General features: G+C 38.3%; 1 protein-coding gene across 1 annotated transcript; it reads right to left on the bottom strand.

Annotated features, from left to right (window-relative positions):
* Window positions 1-10,282: 10,282 nt before the first annotated feature.
* On the bottom strand, window positions 10,283-16,335 carry LOC115833743 (tripartite motif-containing protein 49D-like). The gene is made up of 6 exons (XM_030808581.1): window positions 15,925-16,335; window positions 15,544-15,639; window positions 13,593-13,823; window positions 12,857-12,879; window positions 11,879-11,976; window positions 10,283-10,782 (listed from the first exon to the last, which is right to left on the bottom strand). The coding sequence occupies exons 1-6, from the start codon at window positions 16,333-16,335 to the stop codon at window positions 10,283-10,285; spliced, it is 1,359 nt and encodes a 452-aa protein (XP_030664441.1).
* Between the last annotated feature and the right edge of the window lie 4,265 nt (window positions 16,336-20,600).

Genomic DNA, 20,600 nt, shown 5'->3' on the forward strand with positions numbered 1-20,600 from the left:
CGGGCTCTTTTTTGGTTCCATATGAACTTTAAAGTAGTTTTTTTTCCAATTCTGTGAAGAAAGTCATTGGTAGCTTGATGAGGTTAGCATTGAATCTATAAATTACCTTGGGTAGTATGGCCATTTTCACGATATTGATTCTTCCTACCCATGAGCATGGAATGTTCTTCCATTTGTTTGTATCCTCTTTTATTTCATTGAGCAGTGGTTTGTAGTTCTCCTTGAAGAGGTCCTTCACATCCCTTGTAAGTTGGATTCCTAGGTATTTTATTCTCTTTGAAACAATTGTGAATGGGAGTTCACTCATGATTTGGCTCTCTGTCTGTGATTGGTGTACAAGAATGCTTGTGATTTTTGTACATTGATTTTGTATCCTGAGACTTTGCTGAAGTTGCTAATCAGCTTAAGGAGATTTTGGGCTGAGACAATGGGGTTTTCTAGATATACAACCATGTCATCTGCAAACAGGGACAATTTGACTTCCTCTTTTCCTAATTGAATACTCTTTATTTCCTTCTCCTGCCTGATTGCTCTGGCCAGAACTTCCAGCACTATGTTGAATAGGAGTGGTGAGAGAGGGCATCCCTGTCTTGTGCCAGTTTTCAAAGGGAATGCTTCCACTTTTTGCCCATTCAGTATGATATTGGCTGTGGGTTTGTCATAGATAGCTCTTATTATTTTGAGATACGTCCCATCAATACCTAATTTATTGAGAGTTTTTAGCATGAAGGGTTGTTGAATTTTGTCAAAGGCCTTTTCTGCATCTATTGAGATAATCATGTGGTTTTTGTCTTTGGTTCTGTTTATATGCTGGATTACATTTATTGATTTGCGTATGTTGAACCAGCCTTGCATCCCAGGGATGAAGCCCACTTGATTATGGTGGATGAGCTTTTTGATGTGCTGCTGGATTCGGTTTGCCAGTATTTTATTGAGGATTTTTGCATCAATGTTCATCAAGGATATTGGTCTGAAATTCTCTTTTTTGGTTATGTCTCTGCCAGGCTTTGGTATCAGGATGATGCTGGCTTCATAAAATGTGTTAGGGAGGATTCCCTCTTTTTCTATTGATTGGAATAGTTTCAGAAGGAATGGTACCAGTTCCTCCTTGTACCTTTGGTAGAATTCGGCTGTGAATCCATCATGTCCTGGACTCTTTTTGGTTGGTAAGCTATTGATTATTGCCACAATTTCAGAACCTGTTATTGGTCTATTCAGAGATTCAACTTCTTCCTGGTTTAGTCTTGGGAGGGTATATTTGTCGAGGAATTCATCCATTTCTTCTAGATTTTCTAGTTTATTTGCATAGAGGTGTTTGTAGTATTCTCTGATGGTAGATTGTATTTCTGTGGGATCGGTGGTGATATCCCCTTTTTCACTTTTTATTGCATCTATTTGATTCTTCTCTCTTTTCTTCTTTACTAGTCTTGCTAGCGGTCTATCAATTTTGTTGATCTTTTCAAAAAACCAGCTCCTGGTTTCATTAATTTTTTTGAAGGGTTTTTTGTGTCTCTATTTCCTTCAGTTCTGCTCTGATTTTACTTATTTCTAGCCTTCTGCTAGCTTTTGAATGTGTTTGCTCTTGCTTTTCAAGTTCTTTTAATTGTGATGTTAGGGTGTCAATTTTGGATCTTTCCTGCTTTGTCTTGTGGGCATTTAGTGCTATAAATTTCCCTCTACACACTGCTTTGAATGTGTCCCAGAGATTCTGGTATGTTGTGTCTTTGTTCTAGCTGGTTTCAAAGAACATCTTTATTTCTGCCTTCATTTCATTATGTACCCAATAGTCATTCAGGAGCAGGTTGTTCAGTTTCCATATAGTTGAGCAGTTTTGAGTGAGTTTCTTAATCCTGAGTTCTAGTTTGATTGCACTGTGGTCTGAGAGACAGTTTGCTATAATTTCTGTTCTTTTGCATTTGCTGAGGAGAGCTTTACTTCCAACTATGTGGTCAATTTTGGAATAGGTGTGGTGTGGTGCTGAAAAAAATGTATATTCTGTTGATTTGGGGTGGAGAGTTCCGTAGATGTCTATTAAGTCCACTTTGTGCAGAGCTGAGTTCAATTCCTGCATATCCTTGTTAACTTTCTGTCTCATTGATCTGTCTAATGTTGACAGTGAGGTGTTAAAATCTCCCATTATTATTGTGTGGGAGTTTAAGTCCCTCTGTAGGTCACTCAGGACTTGCTTTAAGAATCTGGGTGCTCCTGTGTTGGGTGCATATATATTTAGGATAGTTAGCTCTTCTTGTTGAATTGATCCCTTTACCATTATGTAATGGCCTTCTTTGTCTCTTTTGATCTTTGTTGGTTTAAAGTCTATTTTATCAGAGACTAGGATTGCAACCCCTGCCTTTTTTTGTTTTCCATTTGCTTGATAGATCTTCCTCCATCCCTTTATTTTGAGTCTATGTGTGTCTCTACACATGAGATGGGTTTCCTGAATACAGCACGTTGATGGGTCCTGACTCCTTATCCAGTTTACCAGTCTGTGTCTTTTAATTGTAGCATTTAGCCCATTTACATTTAAAGTTAATATTGTTATGTGTGAATCTGTCATTCTGATGTTAGTTGGTTATTTTGCTCATTAGTTGATGCAGTTTCTTCCTAGCTTCGATGGTCTTTACAATTTGGCATGTTTTTGCAGGGGCTGGTACTGGTTGTCCCTTTCCAAGTTTAGTGCTTCCTTCAGGAGCTCTTTTAGGGCCGGCCTGTTGGTGACAAAATCACTCAGCATTTGCTTGTGTGTAAGTATTTTATTTCTCCTTCACTTATGAAGCTTAGTTTGGCTGGATATGAAATTCTGGGTTGAAAATTCTTTTCTTTAAGAATGTTGAATATCAGCCCCCACTCTCTTCTGGCTTGTAGAGTTTCTGCTGAGAGATCAGCTGTTAGTCTGATGGGCTTCCCTTTGTGGGTAACCCGACCTTTCTCTCTGGCTGCCCTTAACATTTTTTCCTTCATTTCAACTTTGGTGAATCTGACAATTATGTGTCTTGGAGTTGCTCTTCTCGAGGAGTATCTTTGTGGCTTTCTCTGTATTTCCTGAATCTGAATGTTGGCCTGCCTTGCTAGATTGGGGAAGTTCTCCTGGATAATATCTTGCAGAGTGTTTTCCAACTTGGTTCCATTCTCCCCATCATTTTCAGGTACACCAATCAGACGTAGGTTTGGTCTTTTCACATAGTCCCAAATTTCTTGGTGGCTTTGTTCATTTCTTTTTATTCTTTTTTCTCTATGCCTCCCTTCTCCCTTCATTTCATTCATTTCATCTTCCATCAGTGATACTCTTTCTTCCAGTTGATTGCATCTGCTACTGAGGCTTCTGCAATCTTCGTGTAGTTCTCAATACTTGGCTTTCAGCTCCATCAGCTCCTTTAAGCCCTTCTCTCCATTGGTTATTCTAGTTATCCATTCTTCTAATTTTTTTTCAAAGTTTTTAACTTCTTTGCTATTTTGCTATTGTTTTGAATTTCCTCCCGTAGCTCAGAGTAGTTTGATCGTCTGAAGCCTTCTTCTCTCAACTCGTCAAAGTCATCCTCCATCCAGCTTTGTTCCATTGCTGGTGAGGAACTGCATTCCTTTGGAGGAGGAGAGGTGCTCTGCTTTTTAGAGTTTCCAGTTTTTGTGCTCTGTTTTTTCCCCATCTTTGTGGTTTTATCTACTTTTGGTCTTTGATGATGGTGATGTACAGATGGGTTTTTGGTGTGGATGTCCTTTCTGTTTGTTAGCTTTCCTTCTACCAGACAGGACCCTCAGCTGCAGGTCTGTTGGAGTTTACCAGAGGTCCACTCCAGACCTTGTTTGGCTGGGTGTCAGCAGCAGTGGCTGCAGAGCAGCGGATTTTCGTGAGACCACAAATTCAGCTGTCTGATAATTCCTCTGGAAGTTTTGTCTCAGAGGAGTACCCGGCCGAGTGAAGAATCAGTCTGTCCCTACTGGGGAATGCCTCCCAGTTAGGCTGCTCAGGGGTGAGGGACCCACTTTAGGAGGCAGTCTGTCCATTCTCAGATCTCCAGCTGTGTGCTGGGAGAACCACTACTCTGTTCAAAGCTGTCAGTCAGACAGGAATATTTAAGTCTGCAGAGGTTCCTGCTGACTGTTTGTTTGTCTGTGCCCTGCCCCCAGAGGTGGAACCTACAGAGGCAGGCAGGTCTCCTTGAGCTGTGGTGGGCTCCACCCAGTTCGAGCTTCCTGGCTGCTTTGTTTACCTAAGCAAGCCTGGGCAATGGCGGGCGCCCCTCCCCGAGCCTCGCTGCCACCTTGCAGTTTGATCTCAGACTGCTGTGCTAGCAATCAGCGAGACTCTGTGGGCATAGGACCCTCTGAGCCAGGTGTGGGACACAATCTCCTAGTGTGCCATTTTCCAGGCGCGTTGGAAAAGCACAGTATTAGGGTGGGACTGACCCGATTTTCCAGGTGCTGTCTGTTACCCCTTTCTTTGACTAGGAAAGGGAACTCCCTGACCCCTTGCGCTTCCCGAGTGAGGCAACGCCTCGCCCTGCTTCGGCTCTCGCACAGTGCACTTCACTGACTCTCCTGCACCCACTGTTTGGCACTCCCTGGTGAGATGAAACCGGTACCTCAAACAGAAATGCAGAAATCCCCCATCTTCTGTGTCGCTCAGGCTGGGAGCTGTAGACTGGAGCTGTTCCTATTCGGCCATCTTGGCTCCACCCTCCTCCCCCCCAGGATATTACAATCCCCAGTGTACACACAGCGTGTTTACGTTATTGTGAGTGATATCTTCTCTGCCTCTGGAGACTACTAAGTATATCATAGACAGGTGTACATCCTCTGCATGATTTGCAGTATTAGCATCCTCTTCCTCCTGGATATTAACAACAGTATCACAGGAGTGTTTCTACCCACAGCGGCATTGGGTGTAGTATCATCCTCTCCCACGTTGAAATTAGGAACAATATCACTGGGGGCGTGTACACTCCCTGTGATATTGAAAGTAATATCATCCTCTTTTCTCCTGGATCATGGGACCAATATTAATGGGAGGTGTAGGCTTTCTGCAATATTGGGAGTAATGGCATCCTCTCTGCTTTGAATATTAAGGGCAATGTCACAGGGCGGGTGTACACTCTCTGCGATATTGGCAATAATATTATCCTCTCCCCAACCTGCATATTAGGAAAAATATCACCGAGTGGGTGTACACCTTCTGCGATGTGAGTAGTAATGTCATGTTCTCCCCTTCTGGATATTAGGAACAATATCACTCAGGAGGGTACACTTTCTTCGAGACTGAGGGTAATATCATCCTCTCCGCCTTTGAATATTAACAGAAATATCACAGGGGGGATGTACAGCCCCTGAGATATTGGGAGTAATATCGGGCTCTTTCCCTCCATGGATATTAGGAACAATATCTCAAGGTGGGTTTACACCTCCTGCTATATATGGAGTCATATCCTCTCTTTTCCTGGATATTAGGGACAATATCACAGGGTGGGTGTACGCAGCCTGCGATATTGACTGTAATATCATCCTCTCACCCTCCAGATATTAGGAACAATATCACAGAAGGGGCGTACATTCCCTGTGATATTGGGAGTAATATCATTTTCTCCTTCCATGAATATCAGGAGCAATATCCCCGGGTGGATGTACAACCACTGCTGTGTTGGGAGTAATGTCATACTCTGCCCCCTGGATATTTGGAGCAATATCACAGGGTGGGTGTACATACATAGCGATATTGGCAGTTATTAATATCATGCTCTCCCTCCCTGGATATTAGGAACAATATCACGGGGGGGGGGTGTACACCCTGGCACTATTGGGAGTAATATCATTCTCTCTTATTCTGGATAGTAGGAACAATATCACAGGCGGGGTGTACACCCTCTGTGATATTGGGAGTAATATCATCCTCTCCCAACGTGGATATTAGGAACAATCTCACAAGGGGGGCTGTACAGGTCTTTGATATTGGTAGTAACATCATCCCCTCCCCCTTGCCTATAAGAAACACTATGACAGGCAGGGTGGACACCCCCCGCAATATGGGGAGTAACATCACCCTCCTCCCCCTCCCTGGATATCATGACCCACAGTGAACACACAGCGTGTTTACGATATTGTGAGTAATATCATCTCCCCTCTAGAAATTATGAACAATATCACAGATGGGTATACACTGTCAGCAATGTAGGGAGTGATAACATCCTCTCCACCCCTGAATATTAGGAAGACTATCAAAGAAGTGTTTATACCACCTGCGATATTGGGAGTAATACCATCCTCTCCCACGTTGAAATTCAAAACAGTATCACTGGGGGCGTGTCCACCCCATGTGATACTGAAAGTAATATCATCCTCTTCTCTCCTGGATCATGGGAACAATATCACTGGGGTGGCGTACACTTTCTGCGATACTGGGAGTAATATCCTCTCTGCCTTGGAATATTAAGGACAATATCACAGGGGGGCTGTACACATCCTGCGCTATTAACAATAATGTTATCCTCTCCCACCCTGCATATTAGGAAACATATCACAGAGTGGGCGTACACCTCCTGCGACATGGGGAGTAATATCATCTTCTCTTCTTCTGGATGTAGGAACAATATCACACGGGTTTGTACACTTTCTGTGATATTGGGAGTAATATCAGCTTCTCTGCCTTTGAATATTAAAAACAGTATCACACAATGGATGTACACCCCCTGCGATATTGGGAGTAATATCAGCCTCTACCCTCCATGGATATTAGGAATGATATCCCAGGGTGGGTGTTCAGCTGCTGCTGTGTGGGGAGTCATATCATCCTCTCCCTTCCTGGATATTATTAGCAACAATATCACAGGGTGGGTGTGCACAGCCTGCGATATTGGGAGTAATATCACCCTCTTCCCCTCCGGATATTAGGAACAATATCACAGAAGGGGTGTACACTCCCTGTGATACTGGGAGTAATATCATTCTCTTCTTCCGTGAATATTAGGAGCAATATCACCGGGTGGATGTACACCCACTGCTGTATTGGGAGTAACGTCATACTCCACCCCCTGGATATTCGGATCAATATCACCGGGTGGGTGTACACCTACTGCGATATTGAAAGTAATACCATGCTCTCTCCCTCCCTGGACATTAGGAACAATATCATAGGTGGGTGTACACCCACTGTGGTATTAGGAGTAATATTATTATTAATTATTACTTATTTATTATTGACATTAATATTAATTACCAATATCAATATTGAGAAATAATTGCTAATAAGAAGTTTTCATATGATTATTAATTATTGGTACCCAATAGTATTGTTTTCGAATTAATAAGATCAGTATCAATTGTTAATATCAGTCATTTTTAATAATTAATCTTAATAATTTATTGTTATCATTAATATAACTATTTAATAATTATTATCATAATTATTGGTATTGATTTTAAATCACTCACTTAACGAAAACTTAGGCTACATACAACTATGCAAAGGGCCTAACATTGTAAGCCCTTAGGGACTGCTTCAACCGTTCGCTGACACAATAACACTTTTCAGCAAAGAACCCCTATGGCCCTCAACATCTACTAATACCCTTTATATTATTGCTCCAACCCTGGCCCTTTCTATCACTCTCCTATTGTGAAGCCCCCTCCCTATTCCAGATCGTCCAATTAATTTTAATATAGGCCTCCTATTTTTACTAACCATATCAAGCCTAGCCGTCTACTCTATTCTATGATCAGGATGGGCAATTAAATTCAAATTATGCACTAATTGGCACGTTACAAGTTGTAGCCCAAACAATTTCATGAGAAGTAACCCTAGTCGTTATCTTGCTATCAATTCTACTGGTAAGTGGCTCGTTTAAATTATATGCACTCATCACAATGCAAGAAATCCTCTGACTGCTCCTATCATCATGGACCCTAGATATGATATGACTTGTCTTCACACTAGCAGAAACTAATCGAGTCCCTATATTATATATATGTAATTTTTACATTATATGTAAAATATATTATATAAAATATAAATATTATTTATATGATAAATATAATATAAATATTTGTATTTAATAATTATATATATAATTATAATATAAATAATATAATATATACAGAAAAATATAATATTTAATATATAATATATTTATATAAAATATAAATATATAAGTATTTACCTATAATATATAATACGTAATATATATAATATATAATTATATATAATTTTTATACCCTCTGTAGAGGGAATTATTTTTGTTTCTATATCCATCCATAATAAAATTCTATGTCTGTCCATAATAAAAATACTAGTGAAAAATAGGAACTATAGTCATGTAAGAGATAAAAGAAAGTCTGTTAGTATCAATATATTGATACATATAGATGGTGTTTGTTTTTACAGGGTTTAGTAAAATGCATTCTAGTTTTCTAAACAATTTCCACATTACAGTATGTTTGTTTTTCTCTCTTTCATTATTGGAAAGAGTGCCACAATATACATCCCTATACAATCATCCTTGATTACATCTAAGGGAATTTCTCCAGTAATAAAATTATGGGATTAATATATTCATATAGGTATTACAGGGTAACCAAACAACATTCCGAATTCTTTCATCAGCAAAGCCCAATGTAATCCTAATCCAGGTGGCCACTCTAATTGATGCAATTAACTCAGATACATAAATATATACATATATATGTATATCTCTGCACGTGTGGATGCACTTAAATGGTTTTAAATACCATTGAATTTTCCTCTCAAATAGTATTTTTGTTGAGAATGCGGTATATTCACTAGTTCATCAAAAATATTTTTAAAATTCTTAGATGATTATGTTTGTTACAGTGACCAGCTGGATTAGAATTAGATTGGGTTTAAAACAACGAAAGAATCTGGGAGAGGGGGCAGAGTGTGGGTTGTTAATTAGCACAGGGATCAAAGGAGATTACTGATGTGTTTAGAAGCCACAACATTGACAGAATAAATCCAGAACTAACAATCCAATTGTAGATCTCTTTACTGTGGTATTTTCTGCCATTTCTGCTCCATAAGACACACTTTAACCACTTTGTTGTGGTATCTGCAGTATTCTATTTTAGTCTAAATAGCATTTTCTCTCCAATACATTCTGTTTCTCTCTCCTTCATCTTCCCTCCCTTCTTCCTTCCAGCTGTATTTTCTCACTAGAGAACACTAGTAGAATGTTCTCCCAAATTTCAGATTTCAGATACGCATCTGTAAAATAATGTTATGGAGACACATTTTAGTTGCTACTGAATACTTGGTTGTTTTCATAAGTTCACAGCATTACTACTGTCCTCCAAAAAGTGGTTTCCCATTTCCACAGCAAATCTCATCATTGACTCTGCCATCCAAGTTTCTTCTATGCCAATCTGGAAGAATCTGGAAAAATACTTAAAATACATTTTAAGTATTCGTCATGCACATGTATTGTATTTTATTTTATATATGTTCTGGTGAATATCTTTCTCCACTAATGGTTTGCATTTCAATCCTTGAATCATGTTTTTTGAAACACAGAATTCGTCATTAATATAAACCAACTAATTTTTTTTAATTGTTAATTTTTGTCCTGGTTAAGAAAGGCTTATGAGAATATTGTATCATGTTCCCCTTAACTTCAGGACTTGAATCTATTTGGAAATGACTGTGTGTGTTTTGAGGTAGGAGTCAATATTTAGTTACTTTTTTAAAAAAAATTCAATTAATCCAGCATTGTTCTGATCACCTTGTGTATTTCAATGTAGAAGAGCACACTAATAATGCGGGATTATTTATATATGTGGTGAGAATTCCAAAATGAAGCCCAGCATGGAAGGTCAGATGATATTAACTCAAGGGATAGATTAGTACAATGAAACATGATGGCTAAGTGCAATTTAGTTAGATAAAGAGAAAGAAAAACATTTCGCAGTTATCATTGAGACTTCACTCAAGTTTTTGCATGAAGCAAAAGATCCTGACTGTCTTCCACTGATTTTAACTTTATTCAGACATGTCTGTCATCTATTATTTCACTCAGTGGCAGTCAGAAGTGAAGAAAAGAGAAAACAGAGAATATATTTTATGCCATGATCATGAATAATGATTTTTCAGAAATTAATTAATGAAGAACCAATACATATACTTTTAGTGTTTTTACCGCATTTAATAGTAACACAATAAATGAGTTTTAATAACATTAGAATGCAGTTCAAGACATAGAACAGAAACTATTTGTCCTGTTTGATAAGGCTTTCTGGGATAAAGGGGTTCTCACAGCAGATGAACACATTTCTGATTTGTCTCTGGTCAGAGGTGAATACAGCAAAAGACAGGCCTGAGAGGAGGTGAGAAGGAGCAATTAGGGATGGTGTATATAGGGGAGCTTTGATTAACATCAACAAAGCTCACAGTTCTAGCTTCACAATCCAGGAATAATCCTACGTGGCTGGTAGGTCTTGGGACATATTGCAGTGTAATTGGGGAGGAGGTAAAGAGACTGCACTGAATGTCGTTCTTAACACACCCAAGACTAAAGAGTCCCTCCTCTCCATATATATTGCCATTCCAATTCTTCCCTTGCCAATACTTATTACAGACACCAAAAGCCCAATTCCAAGAGTCCCCCACATGGACCTCCCAGTAATATTTGCCGGAGGTGAAAGTCTGAGCACCCCATGCAAGAAAACTTGTAGGCGTTGCAGTGATACGGGGTGCATTTTGACGGTCACATCCAATACAAATGCTTCTCAAATCTCCACATCGAAAGATATGACTGTTGGCTTCATTATGATGCAGAGTAATATCCACTGCAAAATAAATAAATAAATAAGTAAGAAGAAAGAAAGAAAACATGTATAGACATGTGTAAATAAGCAAAAATTGTTCTATCAAGAAGTTAATTTACCAGGAAACATAAAGTCACAAGGACACTTTTGCTTGTAACTTCTAAAAAAGTATAGAGATGATTAATATTATCTACAAGACAAACAAAACACTAACCACAGATATTAAAAGTGTTTCGAAAACTTACACACTGAGAGCCAAATGTAAGACCAACTTCTTTCAATCCAATTTTCAAAGCAAAATTTGCACATTATATGCCCTAAATGCTATGCTGTTATCAAGATCATTATTTAGAAATGTTTCTTATTCTTAAAAACTAGTGCTATCATTTTGGAAAGAATGTGAAGATTTTCAGTTACTCAAGAACTGCTCTAGATAACTGGATAAAAATCTGTAAGTTCATGTCATAAGTGATAATTTAAAGCAGATTTCTGCAAAATCTTTTACCAGTCTCTCTGTGGCCCTCCATTGCTAACTTGGGGCTGAAGCTGGATTTTAGACTTCACATGTAGCTTTTCATATTGCAATTAAACTGAACTTCTTTTTGTTTGTAATTTTACTTGTATTCACAAAATGATTTCTACTTTTTATTTTTACCCATTAACTCATTTTCTTGGAAATACATAATATATATCCATTTAAAAAATTAAAAAACCCCAGGAATCTCCAGTAAACTATATTCCCCGAAAGAACAGTTCTTAGCTGTTCAAATGAATACACTAAAGAAATGTAAAATTTTGTATTTAACATTAAATAACTCACCTTCATTCTGAGCATTGTTCCATCTGCTCCTTTTTAAAATTTGCTACACTGCTCCTTTTTCCCATTACATTACTCAGTACATATGAGGCCATAATGCATTTGTTTTTCACTATCTTTCAAACTTAATGCTATAAATCTGACTATACAGACACAGATACAAAAGGGTTGCATGATTATATTGTTCACTTATGTCTATAAAGAAGTAAAATATTTGATAAAGGGTGAAATATTACCTATGTGATCTTAACAATAATAATATTTAGATAGTGGGAGTGCTGCCTGTGGTTGGAGACTTACCTCGGAATTGGTTGAGCCTGTCCCTCAGTCCAGTGATGGGCCCCGCCCTGAGCTCTAGATTCAGAGGCTGGGGCATATGCAGCAGCACGCACTCACTCCTGCAAGGAAAAACCTGCAGTTACAACATCTACAGCCATAAAATAAACAAAAGTCACTATTTGCATTTAAAAGACATTTCATGAGAATCCTTTGAACCCACAAATTTGATAATTCAAAAATTACTTCCTTTTTGAAATTAATGCCTATTTACAGTTTCCAAATTTTAAAGCACAGTGGGAGAGTCTGAGTCAGAATTCAGTCTGATCTTTCTTATTTTTTGCCCCAAATGTGTAAGGTTCCTTAGCCTTATGGCCTTGAGAATATTCAGAAACAAAATTCTGAGTTCCACTTCTTGGTAGACTCCCCTGACATCTTTGTCTGAAATAGCGGGGTTCTGGGGAGCCTGCTGCATCTGCTGCTTCCTTTTCAAGATAAAGGATGTGAAACTTGTTCCAGGCAGCTAGACCTGCCTTTTAGAAACAAGCTTTCCTAGAGACTTACACAGTTCTAACACTCCACAGTTTTTTCAATCTATTTTTCAGAACTGTTAACTGTATATATATATGTATGTAGGTATGAACAACAAATCATCAACTTTTTCACTGCTAAAATACTTCCCCCACTTCTCTCCTGCTTCCTCTGGTGACTTTCTCACCATCCACAAAACAAAACTTCATCTTTCACCTATGCAGGCTTTTAAGCAATAAAACAAAATCAGGAATAAACATTTTTTTTAATTTTATTTCACTATTTATTTATGTATTTATTTATTTACTTAGTGGTCTTGTCTTTTCTGGCATGGGAACGAAAGTAGATGCGAAAAAAAATAAAGTAGTATCAATCAATATCTTAATCATTTATGCCATGACTTTGGTAGAGCCTACTTTGATATTCGTTGAAACCGAAAGAACATACGCTAAAATCCAGGTACACACTCACCTGTATAATATGTCTCCAAAAGCCTGTAAAAAAAAAAAAATAGAAAGATTTAGTGCAGTTCACAAGATGCATCTTTCATTAAGTTCAGTGTGAAATCTGGAGTCAGTTCCTCAAGATATTATTTCCCTACCATCTTCTCTTCTGCAAAGCATTTTCTATTTCTTCTGTAATGAAAAACCCAGTCAGTCGTATTGTCACTAATTAATGTCCTGGGAAGGTCTGAATCTTGAAGACATTCTCTAAAGAAGTGAAGGGAGAAGAGGCCCATAGAGTCTGTGCTCCATGGTAACCTCGAATAACCTACTCAGTCATCTTTCCCAGAACCTATTACCCAAATGAGTGGATCCCAAAATAATATTAATGTGAGCCTAGATTCCCAAAACTTCTGATCTTGCAATGTCCTCAAATTAACCTAAATGTAAATGAATCACTCAATATTTTATACACGTTTGACAACCCAAAATGTATTATTGACCTAGCTGGGGAATAGTTATTGGGGCTGTTACCTTGACCATTCCACAAAGTTTTGTGGCTGGTGGATAAAGTAGGAGGGATCTTTGGCCTGGTAGAATCCCATGGCGGGGCTCTACTCTCCCAATAAAGTAGCATTAGTTATGCGAATGTGTTTTTGGAAACACATCATGGAAATAAAGGTAGGGAGATGGATTTCAGCCATGAGGAAAATACTTATACATGTGAATAGTCAGAAACCTGAAACCACATTGTGAGTTTGTACCTGAAGTAGCTCCACATCTGGTTTATGGCACATTTTCGTCAGCTCCTCATACGTTCCTCTTAAAATCTCCCCCCTATGAGCCATTTTGGCTTTACTTAAGTGCAGTTGATGAAAAATATCTCTCCCCTTCTTTTTCAGCATCTCCAAATTCTGTTTTCCTTCTTCATGATGAAATGCAGGCATCTTCTGATACTCAGCTCTAATAGCTTCTAGCCTTACATTCACATAATCCTGCAGTGATAATGGGTTAGTCAAAAGAGAAATATATTTATCCATCTCCTATTAAACCTCACTGATTCCCTTTGTCTCTCAAACACCCAATAGTTTAAACCTCAGTCTTGCCAGTTCTTAGAATCCACAATTTTTTTTCCTTTCCTTTCTTTCTGCATAAAGATCAACATAGATGTATCTGACCAATTACATTAAATTTATTCAAGATAATGTGTGTTCTAGGATAGTTGGAAATAAAAACAAAACACAATTTGAATTTCTCTATTCCAACCCATATTTATGGAAAAGTAAGAACAGTTCATGCTTAAGAGTTGGAGTATAGAGCTATAGTTACTAGAAAGGAAATAATTATTTCTATTTCTGAGATACACAACAAGTTGCTTAAACTCATTATATGTGAAATGACCTTAGACTAACATGTCCAGCTAAATGCATTTTGACCAGCAAAACCTATCCTAATAAGGCTGCATTTATGATTTGGCCATCTTTGTCTCCCTGAGTTCATTTCCTTCCATTCTTTTTCTAAGTCATCCCAATCTGAAACACAGACTTCTTTGTGGTTCCCCAGGCCTCCAAATATACACAAACTCAAAATTACTGCATATGCTGTTCTCTCCAACTAGACTTTTACACACACACACACACACACACATATACATATACATATACATACACTCATGGTCCACATATATATCCATAGACACTTTCATGCTCTCCTTCCTCTTCAAAACTTTGTTCAATTTGAATTTTTCAGTGAGTGTTTTTTCTGACCACCCTATTTAAAACTCAGACACTAATCTCCAGTTTCTGGCCTCTATTGTCCTTTTCTACTTCCCTGCTTGATTATTCTCCAACAAAGAGTCTACCACACTCGAACACATCATGTATTGCACATACTTGCATGTTGATCATTTTTGCCTCTCTCATTTGGATTGTATGATTTGTGAGGAGAAAGATGCTTTCTTTCTTCTATACTAGCAGATTTTCTAATTTAATATTCAACATAGACTAGGTTCTTATGAAATACTTTTCAACACACTAATATTAGCTATCATACCCTCCGAGTATACATCCACAAAGAGAAAATCATTTTTAATATTTCTCTGAAGTCCTCAGAGTTCTCCTTATATTTAGATACTAGTTCCCATATTTCGGGCATGTTTGCATGTCTCCCTCAAGACACAAATCCGTATTTCTCACCACTTTTCTCATCATGTTATGTATTATTCAATATTAACTAGTTTAGATTCTTAATTTCATGGTTGCCCTAGATTTCCCCTGTCACTCTTTGTGCCTCAAATTTTCCATGCAATTCCAAATACTACTTGTCCACCAGCATTCAGATTAATGCTGACCCAGGCTCAGAAGGTTCACTTGAGCTTTCCATGACTGTCAAATAACTCTTATGCCCAGCATATCCAACCAGCACATATAGAACGCTGTGAGATGGCCCAATTTCTTGTATCTGTTGGTGTATAGCTACAGGTTTGTATGAAAACAAACCAGCATGCTTTGGGTAACATCAATGGTTTTGTTAGAAATCCCATCTAACAGTCATACTATTCTACATAAGAAATGAGGCCAGTTTTTCTCAATGTTTTCTTTTTTTTTTTAAATGGACTCCCAGAAACATTATGGTTTGATATCAAGTTCCTATTTTAAGAGTCACCCATTTGCCCTCCATAAGTTCCTGGAGAAGGTAGCGTAGTACGGGACTAACCTTCCAGTGGCTGATTCTGGTGGTTTCCACGTTCAGGTTTCTCTGATTTTCACGAGCTTTTCCCCATAAAGACTGCATTTTCTTTAAAAGCTTCTCCTGCAAAAGAGCCACAAATTGATGCACCAGTGAAGACAATAAAGTAACATGCAGACCGTTTCATAGGGAGGGGGCCCAGAATGAAAGACAAATAAGTCCCCAGGAAATGGCATTTCTTCTATTTCCCTTCTTCTTCGTCAAATCTCAGAGGTTTGAAGCTAAGAAAGCCCAAAAGAGAGTTGCTTAAAGGGACTCAGAGTTGGCTTTACCCAATCTCCAAGAAAATAGGCCCACAGGAATTTCATGTGTCCTTAATAGAAATAGATCTTCAGAGGCATCACTTACCCGGTGTTCCTTAGCAGCCCACTCAACGGGACAGTGTCTGTGATCCCGGTGCTCCTGAGAGCTGGAGCATAGCGAACAGAGCAGGCTCTTGTCCACTTCACAGAACATCTTCTTTGTCTCCCTGTGAGTGCCACACATTTGCTCCTCAGAGCTCAGAAATAGCCAGAGACTGGCTGTCTTGGCAAGGGAAGCCATCTTCTTCAAATGAAGGTTAGTTTTGAGGTTTCTCTGCTGTGTTGACTTTATGCATTCAAAGCACTGAGTAAGAATTGGGATGTCTTGCCAGTTGAGGTAGAAACAGGGCCTGCAAAAGCTGTGCCCACAGTCTATGGTGACTGGGTCTATGAAGTAGTTCATGCAGATGGGGCAGGTGACTTCCCTCTGGAAGACTTGCGAGATTCCAGAATTCATGTTTCTGAGGAAGAAAGAGCAACATGTCATTTTGGGGTCTGGGTTGATGAAAAGCTTCCGAACATGTGGAGATAAGTGATAGCTCTAGTTTCTTCTCTTGACAGTGTTCATTAAAGCACAGCAAACTATTTCTTCTGTAACAAAAATAAAAATCTCACACAGAGAAGAGTCTCCCGGCTTTATAGTAGATATTACTGACTAGATGACTCACAACCCCTTCTACTCCTAGTTCCTGTCTGTAACATAATACTAATCTCTTCAATTTCCCATTTTCTGAATGTGGATCTGGAAATTGGGTTTGATTCTAAGTGGCCTAGAATAAATTGTAGTTGTTCCTATTCTTCTTTCATATAACTGCTGAATGAGTGTGAAAGAGTGAGAAAAACTGCCTTGGCCAAAGAAATACGAGAAGATGGCCAGAGGGTCTTATGATATATTTTTAGAGAGAGACACAACAGTGGGGCAGCAAACCACCATGGCACATGTTTACCTGTATAACAAGCCTGCACGTCCTGCACATTTATCTCAGGACTTAAAATAATATAAAATTAAAGTAAAATAAAAAACCAAAACCAAAAGAAAATAGAAAAACCAGTCAACCAACCAAATAAACAAATAAAAAACAGCAATTAAACCAATTTAGGTTGAATAGAAGAGAAAAAATAATTAAAGATATTGGGCCTTTTTATTTTCTCGTGGATTAAATTAACTTCTCCTAGGGATACCCAAACTCTGAGCTAACATATAGCAGGATTTTTGTGAAACTTAAAGAGGTGTAATTATATTTCTATGGTGTGATGGTGAATTTTAGGTATCAGTCTGGCTAGATTAACCAACACCTAGGGAACTGGTGCAGAATTGTTTCTGGGTGAGTCTGTGAAGGTGTTTCCAGAGGAGAGAGACATGTGAGTTGGTGAGCTGAGTGGGACCATCATCCCTCAATGTGAGTGGGCACCATTCAATCAGCTGGTAGCTCAGATAAAAGGAAAAGGCCAGAGAAAAGGCAATTTCCTCTTTCTTTCTCCTGAAGCTGGTTCTGAGGCTTTCAGCCTTGAGCTCAGTCAAGATACCGGCATCCTCAGGACATCAGCTTAAAGACGGCCTATATTTGGAACTGCTCAGACTCCATAATCAAGCAAACGAATTATCCTGATGAATTCCCTCTCCTGTAGAATCATGTGTAGCTTGAGGACAGATACATGTTCTGAGAAATGTGTAAGGAGGTTTTATTTATTTACTTTTTGAGATGGAGACTCACTCTGTCACCCAGGCTGGAGTGCAGTGGTGCAATCTCGGCTCACTGCAACCTCCGCCTCCTGGGTCAAGCGAGTCTCCTGCCTTAGCCTCCTGAGTACCTGGGATTACAGGAACATGCCACGACACCCGGCAAATTTTTTCATTTTTTTTTTTTCCAGTAGAGATGAGGTTTCGCCCTGTTGGCCAGGCTGGACTTGAACTCCTGGCCTCAAGTGATCTGCCCGCCACAGCCTCCCAAAGTGCTGAGACTACAGGCATGAGCCACTGCACCTAGCCAGGTGATTTTATTGTTTTGACATGATAGCATATACTTATACAAACCTAGGTGGTATAGCCTGCTACACACCTATGATATACAGTACAGCCTACTGCTTCTAGACTACAAAACTGTACAGCATGTTCTGTACTGTATACTATAGGCAATTGTAACACAGTGGTAATTATTTAGTATGTAAACATATTTAAATACATAAAAGGTACAGTAAACATACTGGTATTATAATCTTATGTGACCACCATGTGTGGTTTGTGGTTGGCTGAAATGGCTCATGAATGTATCTCTACATGTATACATATACATCCTATGATTCTGTCTGTCTAGAGAGCCCTGACTAATACATAAACTATGGTCTTTGGCAATTTTAAGTCCTTTTGTTTACTCTCCTTTGATAACACTGCTGAATTTTAGTGAAAGAAATGAAAAATCTTAGAATTGTAAATATTCTCCAAAGGTCATTTTAAGTCATTTTAAGGAATTTTTCATCGTTTAATAAGATTAAGACTCAAGCGAGATGGCAACCACCATCACATATCAAATTATATCTTATATATTTATTTGGTCAAAAAATTGTGTTTTGATTTCCAAACTAGGATGTTTTGGGGAGCTTTCTCATTTTTTTCAGTTTCACTATTTTGCGACTCTCATCATTACCTTACTAATTTAAAGTTATGTTTAAATGCTGAATGAATTAATTAACATTCATTAATGTCTTCTCAATTCAATTGTATAATATTAATACACTTATTACACATATACTTACACACACCTATGTGTACATACATGCATAAATATCAACTCCATATATTCATTATGCATACATATCGGTTGCAGCAAACACTAGATATTTCAATTTTTTCAAAACTATATTGAAGAATGATAGAAAATGCAAAGTAACAACAATTAGTATCCTCATAATTCATAAAATCTATAGTAAGAATATGAATTACAAATGGTATCATTGTGTAGATTTAAGATAATGAGATATTTTTAACACTCTAATTTATTATTTTGTAAAGGAAAGAAGATATCATTTTATCAACATAAGTTTCACTCACCGCTGGGTTCTTTGAATGCTTCCCACGATGATTCTTCCAGAATAATTCTGTTAAGTATCCTCAAGGTCAGGAGCTCATTCACTGCAGTACCGAATTTCAGAGGTCACCAAAATACAGCTCCCTCTAAGCGCGCTCCTTCTCCTTTGGAGAAAACTGAGCTTGTCTCTTCTGTGTCCTTTTATAAGAATCTGTGAAGACCACACCCACCTCTTTAAGTGGGTGGAGTATTGAGAAAGGTTGAGAATAAGATGATTAGGTTTATGCAGTATGTAGATCACACCTTTGCACCACTGATTAAATTATCATCACTCCTTAAAAAACCATGACTGAAATGAATCATATGTAACGTAAATCCTATCAGATTAGACACACACTGGAAATCAACTAAGATGCATTTTATACTGTTTATTGAATTTCATCCAAGATACAGGCATTCCTCTAAGGGCGCATTTATTTATTCTAGAGAAACTGTCTCCTTGTGGAGTGCAGTGGTACAATCATAGCTCACTGCAGCCTTGAATTCCAAGGCTCAAGGGATCCTCCTGCTTCAGCCTCCCAAGTAGCTAGGAGTACAGGTGCACACCATCCCACCTGGCTAATGTTTTTTAAAACTTTTCATAGAGTCAGTGAATGGCTCTGTAGCCCAGGCTGTTCTCCAACTCCTGTCTTCAAGTGATCCTCTGGTCTTGGACTTCCAAAGTGCTTGGGAGTACAGGCATAAACCACCTTGTCCAGCCTTAAATGCTACTTTAGTACATTTATAGGATATTCGAAGAGAAGTCCAACAGGAAGATAAAACTTTTTTTGTTTTCTACCACTCCAAGAGAAATCACTGACTAACCAAATAACTACTAATTTGAGGTCTCTTGTTGAATTTACAAAACTTTGCCAATCTCATGGGTGAAATATGAGTTATTATTTTAATGCTTTTCTCCACATGGTGCATGATGTTCTTCCATGACTAGAAGTGCAATATAATAATTAATTTGGGGATTATACACAAGTTTTAGGATGTAGGCTGATTCACAAATACAGAATCCAAATGATAGGGATGGACTACATTTTTCTTTCTATAGCAAATATTTTTCTTGTCATGTGACAATTTAAAAAAGAAAAGAGATTTCAGAAGCGGCTACTCAAATATTTTCTGACAGAGGAATTCTTTGCCAATAGCCCCCACAAGACTTATATTCAAGAGTGTCAGAACAGTGAAGACAAATCTATCAGCCCTATGTCTGTCAAGGTTCAAAAAGTCTGTCAGGGTTCAAAAATCAAAGCAGAACCCATAATATATATGTATAATTAGGGAGATCCACATATGAATTAAGTGCAAGGAACTGGTTTCCACAGTTGATGGGCTGCCTGAGCAAGTATGAGATCCCTGTTAAAGTCAGTTAGGAAGAAAAATCCTCAGCTGTCTGGATCACAATGGTCATGATTCAAAGCTTTGGTCTAAAGTCAGTAGGGGGCAATTGGAAGATTAGAGTCCCATTTGCTATTTTAAATGTTGTTCATGGAATGCCTATGTCTTTCTTTAAGGGACTTTCACTGATGAAGTCAGGCTTACCTGGGTACACTTGCTAGTTACAAGAGTATGACCTTTGGTTACATCTGCAAAATACCTTCCCAGTAGGTCCTATGGGAGTGTTTCATTGAATAATAATAAGAAAGTT

The sequence above is a fragment of the Nomascus leucogenys genome, unplaced genomic scaffold (assembly GCF_006542625.1).
Source record: "Nomascus leucogenys isolate Asia unplaced genomic scaffold, Asia_NLE_v1 000874F_76848_qpd_obj, whole genome shotgun sequence".
Classification (NCBI taxonomy): Eukaryota; Metazoa; Chordata; class Mammalia; order Primates; family Hylobatidae; genus Nomascus; species Nomascus leucogenys.